The 13,532-nt window shown below is 41.9% G+C and overlaps 1 protein-coding gene across 4 annotated transcripts in view; it reads right to left on the reverse strand.

Moving 5' to 3' along the window:
* Nucleotides 1-13,532, reverse strand: part of CLGN (calmegin) — a 60,640-nt gene that overhangs the window by 9,003 nt on the left and 38,105 nt on the right. For all 4 annotated transcript variants that reach the window (XM_006030120.3, XM_006030121.3, XM_014522953.2 and 1 more), the window contains exons 7-12: nt 11,477-11,666; nt 10,948-11,061; nt 9,728-9,884; nt 3,711-3,926; nt 1,479-1,598; nt 1,088-1,232 (exon numbers count right to left, since the gene is read on the reverse strand). In XM_006030120.3, coding sequence (XP_006030182.1) covers nt 1,088-1,232; nt 1,479-1,598; nt 3,711-3,926; nt 9,728-9,884; nt 10,948-11,061; nt 11,477-11,666 — 942 coding nt within the window. The remainder of the gene's footprint in view (nt 1-1,087; nt 1,233-1,478; nt 1,599-3,710; nt 3,927-9,727; nt 9,885-10,947; nt 11,062-11,476; nt 11,667-13,532) is intronic.

The raw sequence follows: 13,532 nt of genomic DNA on the forward strand, positions 1-13,532 counted from the left end.
AGTAAGGTTGGGATGAGTAGGCAAAGCTGGGGCACCAGTAATATGGAGCATGGCACAATAATACACTGGAATCAATGGTGGGTGGGTAGCAGGACACTGGTGCTGCAGGCTGTGGCCACAGGCCAAATCTTAACCCTTTCATCCCACAGTCCACAGATTGCAAACTCCTGCACATAGACCAATAGGAGCCAACCTTTGTGACACAAATTAACCCCAAACCCTCTCCAAATAACACTCTGATCCTTTCCCCCTACTTGATCTGCCGCTTGGCCTTCTGCTTCCCAATCTGAGACACCACACATAGAGGTGGCCTATGCCACTTGTGGTACACGTACTGAAGGTTGGCCATCCCCTCTGTAGGGTATTCAGTCTTATAGCATGACACCCTGATAGCTTCTGTTAAAAAGTTAACATCTTCTGGATTCATCACACATGACTGGAGAACATCTTGTAAATGGCATCTTGCAAAGATGCTTCTCACCATGTAAGTGTCAACGTTTTGGGAAATAAACTGGTATTACAGAATCATAGTTCACAGCCACATACCTGGCTTTGGACAACTTAGACCTGTTACAGCCTAAGCACAGTTCAGTCATATTTTAACAGAGTAGAACGAGCAGAAAGTTTAACATTATCCATAGCTCATTATAAAAAACAAGCAACTATGTTAGAAGCATGAAACTGTCCTCCAAACAAAAAGGAGACTAACAAGAGATTGTAAGATACTGCTGATTTTCTGTTTTTTATTTGTTAGTCTGAATGAAATGTGACAAGTGAAGCTGTTCTCCCCTTTCTAAGAGAGGTACAAGGAAAGGAAATAGGAAGGGAACAGGAGAAGGCTTGAGGATATAAGCAAGGTGTACGTGTAACCCTACCAGACACTGATATTCAAAAAGTTCCAAGCACATATATATGGTGAAGTGCAAACAAGCAACTCTCAAAAGAACTATGTAAATAAATAAAACACTGGTGTTTCTTCAACCCTTACTCCATATTAGTATTAGTAAAATTCCTGGTATTATTAAACTACAGTTTACAGCTCTTTGCATTTTGAAAAGTCTATAACCAGCTTGTTTTTTCATCTTACCCTCTTCAACAATATCATCTTCATTTTGTTTTTCTTCTTCCAATTCTGCTTCGTCTTCTAATTCTTCTCCCCCTTGTTCTAGTTCTCCCTTTGTAATTGACTTAGATATATCTGGTTTTTTGTAGTCAATATCTTCATCTACTTTCTGCAAGAGATTAACCACAATTTAAACTTTTAAACTTAACTTTTAATCTTGCTTTCTAATGGGAGCAATTTTAAAGGTTTATTAAAGTCTGAGTATTATCACAAATGAGAAATTCACTTATTCATTTATTCCAGTGATTTTTAAATTTTTCAATACAACTAAAACTAGGGTGCATGAAGTTGAGCAAATTACTATCACTCTACTGTAAAATGAAAAGGGTGAAATAATATAATTTTCATTTTTTACCTTGGCTGGCCAGCAGAACAATACACCCAGACCTACAGGCAGCGCTAAGGTCAGGATGTACAGAACCCAAAGCCACGGATGGTCTTCTGCAGCAGTCATCAACTGACTAAACATGCCAGGCTGCATAAACAAACCAACAAAGTGACTTAGAAAAATCCAGTAAGTTACATAAATGCTAAGCACTATACATGCATGTTTTTCATTTCACAGGCAGAAAGCTTCTTTTGGGAAGTTGGTTTCTTTCAACAGCCAGATTTGCTATCTGAACAGCAATAATAATACATTTTTGGCAAACTTGTAAAACCAGGTATCTCTATATGTAACAAAGAGCAGGCACTCAAACAAGCCAGAAAACAGGGTCACAATAAGAATCAAAACTGGGACCTCAAACACTAAAAGGCAGTAAACCCCCTGTATTTTGAGATACAGAACTCTTCAAAATAAGCGAGGCTATACAGATGCTGAGTTCAGACACTAGAGGGAGTCCTGCTCACATACACTAGGCCAGTATCATCATAGCATTCTGGGACACAAGCAGAAGATTTCTGCATTAAGGACTTCTTGTAGGCAGTGTAAACAGTAGGTCCATGCACACATGTGAACAGGAGAGCAAACATGGCTCCAAGAACTGAAGCGCACAGTTTTCAGAGTTTAGAACAGCTAAGGTCCTTAGAATTACTTGAGACTGCATCAGTATTTCTTGGCTGTTTACCCTGTCTTAAAAGCATTATATAATTAACAAATAAACATGACATCCACTCCCTGATCCAAAAGATTCTACATTTTCTTGCCAAATGGTATTATGAATTCTGGGTGAAATCTTGACTTCACTGAAATACTGTGCTTACTCGCATACCAAATGTACCTTTCCCCCCAAATTAGCCTTCCAAAATTAGACCGTATGTCTTAAGCAGAGAAGCTGGTTTTCTGTCCAAAACAGAAGTATGGAGATGCTATAAGACCTGCACACCCCTCCTTGACTCTGTCACAACCCAAAGGTGTGATTTTTGTTGTGTGCGCGCGCTTTGGCACCACTGAATTATGTTCCCGCTAAACTGCAGCTTCTTTGCACGGTGGAGTTTTCTGCTGCAGAGGAAAACCCCAGTGCAAAAGAATTCCCGCCAATTTGTAGCTTTCTTTGCAGTGTGCATTTCTTCTTTGCAGCACAGAAATGCACTTTGCAAAGAGTTCCCGCCATTCGTATTCAAATTCGAACCCCATTATTGGCTTGCGTGAAATTATTCACACGTGGCGGCTAGCGATTGGCTTGCTAGCCGTATAAAAGGCTTGAGTGGTTTCCGCCCAAGTTGGAGGACTCCACGAACACCAGGAGGAGGAGATCTTCACGCTGTGTGAAGATCTCTAAGCGCTGCGGAGCCTATTGGACCCAGTGCATTTCAAGCAGGCAACAAGGGTCTGATCAGCCTCTAGCCTCTCCCCGTCACCGAGCGCAAACCTCGACGTATCCCTCTCCCTGCGCGCAAAAGGATCCACGGAGCCTCGACAACTCCATGGGAGTGATCCGAGTATTGTCTGAGTCCTCAAACGAGGATTTAAGCGGAGCTGTGCCTGGGAAACTGTCCAGCCTACGCCACGACCATCTTCGGTGTAAGTAAACAATCTTGAATCAACCATTACGCGTCCATGCCTAATTCCAGCGTGTCGCCTGTTCTCTCCGACCCAGCGTGCCCGGGCTGCTGGCCACAGCCCGCGCGGCGCGGAAAAGGGCCCAGATCGCTCCCGGCCCGCACAGACTCCTGCTACACCCAAAGTTTAAAATCAAATGCCTGGTAGCAGTAGTGGCATCACTTTTGTGGCTAAGCAGCTAAGAGCTGCTGACAATTCAGCTCTAAAAGGGTTAAAAAACTGCAATTTGTTGGGGGTTTTTTGCTTATGCAGGAAAGGGAAGGCGAGTGGCCTGAAGATTAGGCTCTGTCTGTGCTCTATATAGTTTTAATTCTGTGCATTTTTTCCTTCATTCTAGAAAATAAGGGGACTTTGTTATTGACTTCAGCAAGATCCGAATTTCCTCACTAGATATTTACAATTTAATAGCATGTGGATTTAGAAAAAGCTAGACCAAAAAGTTTTGGCATGTTATTTGAAAGCATTAACTATTTGGAATAACCATGTGTTGAGTTGATTACATATTAACATTAATAGAAATTCTTTCAACAGCACTTCCTCCCCCACCCACTTATTTGACTAAAATGTGTATGGTAAATACTATACCTCATTAGCACTAGCAACTAATTTCTTCATGCCCCAACCATCTGCAGCCCAACGGTCTGCCACTTCTTTTTCTGAACAAATGATAAAATTATCAAAGTAGATATCAGAGGTCATAGACCATAGCTCTAACCCAACTGCACTGACAGCGGTCATCTCAAATGGATGAAGGTCCTCAAAATAATCTGGGTTAGGAATTTTTCGAGGGCTCCAGATTCCCTAGAGAAAAAAAAAAGCATACATAAATGTACATATCTATTCTTAGAACCCTTCACTCGGCTCTTCATGACTATGCAAAAGACTACTACCCCAAGAAGTACAAATCACAAAAATGAATTTGACTGAAAATCTTGAAATAGAACAAACACAACAGGCTTTATCTGAAATAAACCAAAAATAGTCAAACAGTTACATGAAGGGATAGTGCATAAAGGACAATCTTCCAAAGTGATCTCTACAGAGAAACCAGATACTAGTTAAAACTGTATCCCTCCATCTATGGATATTATCTGCAGGATTATCACTGACACCTGCAAAGTAAGGGGACCTAGAAATTACCTCAAAAGAAAACAAATAAATAAATATGATTACTATAAAAATAATTTGTCAATAACAGATAATTAATAAATACTAGAATCCAGCAAGAAAACAGCAAAAAACAAGACTAGTGACTAGAAGGAACAAGAAAGATTTTTGATAAATACATGTTACACACAAACAATCATGTTACATACACAAAACACACAGGAAGATGCTTCCCATAAAAATCCACCCAGCAACCTTAACAATTCAATAGTCTGTAGCACTTTGCTTTCTGAAGAATGTTTGTTTCATAGTTGGTAGGGTCGGAAGGGACCTGAGCAGATCATCAAGTCTGACCCCCTGCCATGGCATGAAAGAGTACTGGGGTCAAACGACCCCGCCAAGGTGTTAATCTAGCCTCCTCTTAAAGACCCCCAGGGTAGGAGTTCCAGATCCTAGCCGCCCTGACAGTGAAGTAGTGCCTCCTGATATTTAGCCTGAATCTACCCTCTGCCAGCTTGTGACTGTTATTTCTAGTCAATCCTGGTAGTGCTCGGGAAAACAGGGACTCCCCCAATGCCTGCTGGTCTCCCCTGACTAGTTCGTAAACGGCCACTAGATCCCTCCTCAGCCTTCTCTTGTGGAGGCTGAGCAAGTTATAATAATGTAATAACGGAATTGATGGGAAAGGGGAAGAGGAAAATTGTATGAACAGCTATTATTTCATGGTATTCTGAATTTGGTCTCACCATACAGCCTGGGAACGGTAAACAGTTACCCATTACAGTGGCTGGGTATCAAAATAAATAAATAAATACATAAAAGAAAAGGCTCAGTCTCCATCATTTGGCAACATTCAGTCTCTTGAGTAAAATGTGGTTTGCTCAAATCATCTACAAGTATTGTAATGCTATTTTTCATTATTGGGCTACATAGCAGCTTGCTCTCATTTACTGCTCTTCTGCATTAAGGCAGAACTACTTTAGATCAGAGTGTCTTAGAACCACCAAATGAGTTCCATATGCCATGAAATTGATTCACTGGTTGATAAAAAGGTTATTACTTGTGCAAATTCTCAGGTTTGATTAGAACTTTTTTCCAAAAGTAAGGATTACAATTAGATCAGTGGTTCTCAACCTTTTTTGTCTCAGGACCCATTTGTAAACATCAATGGCCAGTCCCGACCCAGTGTCCCTTACCCCTGACCCGCTGCCCCTGCCCCCAGAGCCCTAGTGTGTGGGACAGGGAATAGGTGTGTGAGGTATGGGGACCCCCCACCAAGCAGCCCCTTGCAGGCTGGAACTCTGACAGCCTGAAAGGGAAAAGCCATGGTTTCCCACATTTTTCTCCTTTAAAAAGGAGAATCCATTTTTAAAGTTTGTTGATTCATTTGTAAAGTTTGCTTGCAACCCTTTCATATATTCTTGCAACCCACTTTTGGGTTGTGACCCACAGGTTGCAAGGGGCGTGGCCAGACCCTGGGCTGAGTCAGCACAATGAGTGGCAAACAGTGTCCTGTATGGAGAGGGGAGGGGGTTTAAACCCCACTCCCCTCCACCTCAGCATGCTGACCTGGGCTGGCATCTGGCCATATTCTCTGCTCTCCACTCAAGCAGAGAATGGGGAAAAGCCCATCAGGGGCTGCTCCACCCCTTCCTCCCCTTCGCATGCCAGCCCGGCCTGGGGTTTGGCCAAGCCCTGCCTCCACCGCCATCCCCAGTCAAGCAGGGAGATGTGGTAAAGCCTGTCAGGGGCGGCACTGCCCCCACCAGGCAGACTACTGCTGGGGTATCATGTGGGTTGGAGAGTGGTTTAAACCCTCTTTTCCCCTCTGCATGCTAGCCTGCACCAGGGTCTGCCCCCCAACATTTGATCAGGGAGCAGGGGAAAAGCATGGCAGGTGTTTCTCCCCCTCCCCGGCACACTCCAGCTGGGGTCTGTGCAAGCCAGGGTGGAGTTTTAAAAGCCCAATCCCATCATACTCAGCAGGCCAGCCGGGGCCTGGCCACCCCCCGACCCCTGAGCTCAAGCAGGGATGGGGGGAAAGTCTCGGAGGACTTCTCTCCCAACTTCCCTTCAGCCTTCCGGCCACAGCCGAAAGAAAGGAAAGGTGTGCTCTAGCAGTATCCCCCTACCAGCTTCTGGCCTGAGCCACCATAGGCTCATTCTAGAATCAAAAGTGAATGTTTGTTCACTTGCTTCTCAGTTCAATCTACGCAGCTTAGACTAACCTGCAAAGACTGAACTGATTCAGCCTCGGGCTTTTTAAGTGTCTGTACCTAGCCCAAGATATTCATTTATAACACCTCTTTTCCCCATTCATAACTGGCCACACCATTATTGGGCACTTCTCAACTGTTTTCAAACTTGACAGGGTGCCTCAAACCTATACCAATGGGGCCTTCACAATGACAACAAATGCCCTTGTGGACAAGTTCAAACCATCTCTCACATTTTTGACTCATGTCCATTTACTATGCTACCTGGTGGCCTTCAAGCTCTTCACACTGGTGATGACATCACTTTAAAATGTCTGAAACAATATGCCAAAACCAGATACGTTAAATAAATAACACCTTCTTGAAAGGTCCATGGTTTTGGGGCTAGAAGATTGTCGAAGTGAATGCCTACAATCTCAAAAGCTGACACCAAATGCAATATCTACTCCATATCAAAACAGCTCTATGCTCTTTAATCACATTTGAATTCTCTTCCTATTGCATAAGGGACTAAAATCCCAATAAATATAACAAAGTAAGAAACTGAATTTTTCTGAGTTCATATAAATCTTATTCAACATGTTGCCTAATCTGGTCAAAAGAACCAAATCTAGCTAAGAAATCAGAAAGTCTAAAAGGATCCGTACTTCTTGGAATAGGTTTCTTCTGGAAATCTTGGGCAGCTTCATTTTTGCATCCTGTCTGACAAGCAAAATATAACAACTAGAATTATGTTGACATTCATCATTATGTGATCCATTTCAACAAACTGTTATTCTTCAAACTGAAGTTGATCTAAACTAGGTTAGAAACATTAGAAAAATACCTGATTTTTCATTATTATTTGTTAGGATTACCTAGTATGTTGTCTACATGAAACATTACCATTTATTTTCTATTTCATAATATATGCCCATTTAACCATCTTAAATGATATGGACATAACTTTAAAACACTGAGCTGGAAAAACAAGAAAAGAACTTCAAAAGAAACAAATTAATGTGGTGACGGTATCCACTTGACATGCATTCTAGATCAGTTATGGGAGGTTCATGGATTCAGCTAAATTCAGAATATTCTCAAAAGCTTTCTTCAACCCAAATTTGTTAGGTCAAAATAGGCACCAGCACAGTTCTGTCCCGCCCTCTAAATTACCAGACTGTCAGTTAACTTAGATAAAAGCTGCAACAGAAAGGCCTAATAGTCAAGTTCAAAAGCAAGAAACACAGAGTGCTTACAAACAGCACAAACATCTCCATAAGTCTCTACAAAAGGTCAAAAGATCTTCTTCTATCACAATAAATTATATCCAATACAACAGCAGTTCCCAAGCAAGACTGTGCACCACCAATTTAAAATGATATAACCTTAAGCACCACCAGCAATTTTTTCCAGTTCAGCCTCAAGTACCACCAGCAAATTTTTGTCATACAAAGTAATTATAATAAATCTGTTAACATGTACCACTGACAGGTTGTCTGCGTACCACTGGTGATACACATACCACAGATTGGGAACTGCTGCAATACAACTTTTATAAATCATGAGCTGCTTTAGTAATTTGGAACTCCCAGCTAAGTTCTGCTTCTAACTAGACCACTTTATGGAGGACATTGGGGGTAGAATTGCCACTAAGATGCTTCTATCCAATATAACTACATCTCTGTTTTCTACAAGTAAAAAGTGTAAGCTATACCACTGTAACTTTAAATATGAACAAAACAAAGATACAGCAGCACATGTAACCATTAAATAGAACAGGTTAAACCATCAGAATTTAATCCCAGTGTAACAGTTATGTCTGTCCTGTCCCAGTGAAGATTCATCCGTCAGAAAAGTAGTTACATCTCTAGAATGGCTCTTCCAAAACCAAAGAACTGAATAAAAGTCATAGATTAAAATTTCAAAAATATTCCCTTTAAAATGGGCCTATTTGTTCAACAAGAAGTCTTTTAACTGAGAAGAAAATCTGGCCAACCTATCTCCTTCATTTGCAGGAAGGATAATCAAAAGAATTCAGGATCCTTACTGAAAAAGCTGGTCAAACATTTTTCTGGGATGGAAAACTACTTTTGTTCCTTAAAATTGTATAGGCATGCCAATACCAACTATAATTTACAGCTAATCTCCCTTTCAGAAAATTAAATAGTCTGAACATCCATCAGAGCATTACTATACATTTACTATCATAAATTAAAATAGTAGATGATTCAGAAGTTGAGAAAAATAGAAAAGAGGAATATTATACTATACAATTTGGATTTCCCAAGCATAGTGCTTCCAGATGTTCACACTTCAGTATCTCAAAATATAAAGCAAGCTAAACAATTTCTGTTTTGTGGATTACATGAGTATCCCTTCCATGATTACGTAGTACAATGGTATAAGGATACCATTGCTCAGGGACTACTCAATTACTTTCCAACTGATGCAGGATGGATATTTTCATAAAAATAATTTTTGCTAATTTGCATCCCTTTGCCTATCACGTTGGCCAGAACATTATGTTTCTAACAAAGACCCCTCATTATAGCCTGTATTGTACATTTTAGAAAGATCATCACACATGCAGTTAACCTTACTAGTTTTACAAAAGCAATGGTCATTGGCTGATGAAACATTCTACCATGATTTAAGGGCTAAAACTGCCCTAACCCCGACATTGCACCTGCCCCCATAGCAGCCTCAGGCTCCTGATCCCCCTTCCCTCCATGTCGCTTCTTTCTGCCACAGACTCAGGTCCTTGCCCCCCCACAGATTCCTCCTGTCTCACCCTCCCCAAAGTCTTTATCCCATGCCTGACCCTGCAGCCCCCTTACTTTTGCTCTGCGCCAGCAGGTTCCTTCCCTGCTGCAGCCTGAGGGCACTGAGCATCGCTCAAACTCAGACCTGCAGCAGCGGCACAGAGTTGGCACTGCTGCTACAGGGTTAGATTGGCACATCTACTCTGTGCTCCAGACTGCAGCAAGGATGGAGCCTTACGGAGCAAAGGTAAGGAGGAATGTGGCAGAGGGGAAGAAGTGGTGTTGGAGAGAACCTGGGGCTTGAGGCTGTGTGAGAGGCGTGGTAGAGGGTGGAGAGACTGGGCAGGGGGCAAGCAGTACCTGTGGCTGCAGCCGTGGCCCCAGCCCTGACCCACAGTTTCCCCTCCACCATTTCATAGTCGATTGTAAGGTGAGGGACTTCTCCTAACCACCAGCCAAATGGGGGAAAAAACCCTCATCTTCTAATCGAGTAAATATGACAGCATATCTGAATAATGAGCAGGATAAAGAATACCTGGTAATTTGGATTTTCTATCATAGGTGCTTTCCATTTGCCTTTATAATTTGGATTATTCATCATAGGACGCACCCACTTTCCACAGCCAGGTGCAGTCTCACATTTTGGATTAGGAATCTGTGGGGCTTCCCATTCACCATCCATTTCTTCATCCCTGCAGAAAGAAATGATAAACAATTGACATTTATAAAGCTTCCACTAACAGGTTGATCTTAAGTCCAGTATCTAAACCACAATCAGAGCCTACATGTTTTGCAATACCAGAGGCAGAGACGATCCAAGCAGGGTGTGGGGCCCAGGGCAAATCAGCCTGCATGGGGCCCCACCCCTGGACGCGAGGAAGCCAGTGGCAGTTTTGGCGGCAGGGGGTGGTGCCAAGCAGCCGGATGTGAAGCCAGCAGGAGTACCGAGTTGCCATGGCCACTCTGTCCGGCTCCGCGGGGCCCCTCAAAGTGCAGGGCCTGGGGTGGTCGCCCCGTTTTGCCACCCCTCCCCACTAGGGACAGCCCTGACCAGAGGGTCAGAATTTTGCCCAATTCTTGCCAACGAACAGCATTGCATGATACGCTCTTGTTTTAAAAAGTGCTGCTTTTACAGTTATTTGCAAAGAAAAATTTTAAAAATATAATATTTGGTGTAAAACTATTTCTGTGTCTGTAGAAAGTCTGCAACACTGCTGTAGTCTAGAGTCCAGTGGGAAATGTCCTATTCATTATTTCAGTTGGATGACAATTCATATGTCAATTTTGTTAAATATTTCAATTGCTTATTGTTTTAGCAAACAAGAGTAGCTAATGTGCTTTTCTTACAGTCCTGAATTGCTACCTATAGTTGCCCAAAGTCCTGAATATCTTCTCTTACCTAGCAGCCAAAGCCTCTGGCCTCTCCAGTGACCATTTTTATAATGCAGTTATGTAATGGCAATACAAATGTATACAGAACATTGAAAATAAACTGTGAGTACAGCATAAAATACATTTAATATCAAAATAATAGGATTACTGCACAAGTTACACTTACCAATTACATACGTTTTAAGAAATAAGGTCAAATAAACATTTTAACATACCTCAGAATTTTTAATTTATTGCATCCAAGAGGACACCAGAATCTGGACTTAAATTCTGCTCCCCAGTCCCTAATTTGCAACAGAATGTCTGAGGCTTTATCTATAACACCTCTGAAAAAAGATCTGCACATATTGAATAAGTTCTTACCAATCTTCTGGTTTTTCTGCATTGGGATCTGAAATATATTCTGGCTCATCATCAAGCCATCCCTCAGGCTTGACTGCATCAGTGTCTTCTATTTTGGCAGGTTCATCTTCATCCCTTTAATTACAGACTGATATTATCAGAAGAAAAGGTAACTGTCTAGTTTAAAATTACAGTTTTGTTCAAAGGAACACAGCTAACAGGAAGTCAGTCTGAAGAAGAATTAGGCACACAAATCATTGCAGTTTGGTATGTAGCTCCCCTCTACATCTTAGAATATCCAAAGGAGCTAGTTTCAAGATACTACAACAGCCCCCAAACCAACATTATGAACTTGCAGTTTCAGAATAAATTTTTCTTATGCTCTTTTCTCTTACTGCAAGAAACAATCTTCCAATTAAAGAAAACGATTACAGTAGAAACCATGAAATTGGCTAGACATAAATGTCAAATGCATAGTGTAACATTGCAAACCCACAAAAAATTAATAAATGGCTTATATTTGTACAAAAAATGAAATATATTTTCTCACCAATCATCTGGTTTGACAGCACTGGGGTCAGGAATCTTTACTTTCTCGTCCCAATCATCAGGCTTTTTATCATTGGGATCTTCTATTTCTTGTGGAGGGTTTACTGGAGGAACGAAATCTTCAAGCAAACTTCCTTTGCTGACAACTGTTTGGTCAATTGACATTTCAAATGTATCATCTGGTTTCAGCACTAAAATTACAACAAATATGTTAAACAGAAGTGAAATAAAGGAATTGTGCATTCTGAGAAAAATTCTGCTTAAAAGGTATAGGTATGTGCATGCACACACAAACTCATAAACAGCAAATAATACACACATTCTGAAATCTTTCCTGAGATACTTCAAGAATACTTTTATCACCAGTTTTGCACATTTAGTCTCTCCCCCACCATTTATTTAGTATTCAATGTATTTGTTTGCTCTACCAAATAACTTTCATTTAATTTCTCCCAAAAATGAACTCAAGATGCATTGTTAACAAAGTACAAGTTAGGCAAAAATATTTAATCTGTTTTGGCCTTTCACAATAGTCATGCCCTGTTTTGTCACACACCACTGTAGAGTCAGCTGTTCAAAAGCTATAAATTGCCACTTGATCATGCACAATCAGTGAGGCAGTGGTCAGTGGTCCTGTGGAAAAACAAAGTATGTAATGTATCAATCATAATTGGTATCATAGTGCATACTCACAAGGTGACTGAATTAAGGTTGCACATTAATTCTGACATTTATTTACTTTTTTGTGTAAACTCTAGGGGTTTTTTTTAAGCAAACTGAAAATCTCATAATGTGGCATTGTACCGACAGCTGCATGGAATCATTAGCAGGAGCAGGAACTTTAGACTCAGTGCCTATATGTCTGCCACTTGAGCCAACCACCTGGCTTCTAGTCAGTTCTCCACACACACATATTTCTCTCAGAACCAGAGTATTAATCTCCCTTCACAACTCCTTCTCTGAATCCAGTCTCCCATCCAGTTCCTTATCTCAAACTATTCCTTAACCTTCCCTGTAGTTCAGGTTCTATGTCTTGTCAAGGTTGCCTCTCAACCTTCTCTTGCGGAGGCTGAAGAGGTCCAAGTGCCCTACTTTCTCCTCATAGGGCTTGGCCTGCAAGCCCTTAACCATATGAGTGGCCCTTCTCTGGACCCTCTCCAGGTTATCCACATCCCTCTTGAAGTGTGGCACCCGAAACTGCATGCAGTATTCCAACTGCAGTCTGACCAGTACCTGATAGAGGGGAAGTATCACCTCCTTGGCTCTGTTTGTCATGCATCTACTGATGCACGATAAAGTGCAGTTAGCTTTGCTGATGACTTCGTCACACTGATGACTCATGTTCATCTTGGAGTCCACTAGGACTCCAAGATCCCTTTCTGCTTCCATGCCTCCAAGCAGGTCATTCCCTAGGCAGTAGGTGTGCTGGACATTTTTCCACCCTAGGTGCAGCACGCTGTATTTCTCCTTGTTAAATCGCATTCTATTGTTTTCTGCCCATTTGTCCAACCTGCCCAGGTCTGCCTGTAGTTGTTCCCTGCCCTCTGGCATGTCCACTTCTCCCCACAGTTTTGTATCATCCGCAAACTTGGACAGAGTACACTTCACTCCCTCATCCAAGTCACTGATGAAGACATTGAAGAGTATCGGTCCAAGGACCGAGCCCTGCGGGACCCCACTACCCACGTCCTTCCAGGTCGATACCGACCCATCCACCACCACTCTCTGGGTATGACCCTCTAGCCAATTTGCCACCCACCGGACTGTGTAATCATCCAAGTCACAGCCTCTTAACTTGTTCACCAGTATGGCGTGGAATACCGTATCGAAGGCCTTCCTGAAGTCTAAGTAGACGATGTCAACCCCTACTTCTGCGTCCAGGTGTTTTGTAACCTGGTCGTAAAAAGAGACTTGATTAGTCAGGCATGATCTACCTGCTACGAACCCGTGCTGGTTTCCCCTCAGCATAATTCTTCCTGCTGGGCTCTCGCATATATGAGCCTTAATAATCTTTTCAAAGACTTTGCCAAGGATGGAGGTGAGACTGACTGGCCTAT

Source organism: Alligator sinensis, unplaced genomic scaffold, assembly GCF_000455745.1.
Source record: "Alligator sinensis unplaced genomic scaffold, ASM45574v1 scaffold554_1, whole genome shotgun sequence".
NCBI lineage: Eukaryota > Metazoa > Chordata > Crocodylia > Alligatoridae > Alligator > Alligator sinensis.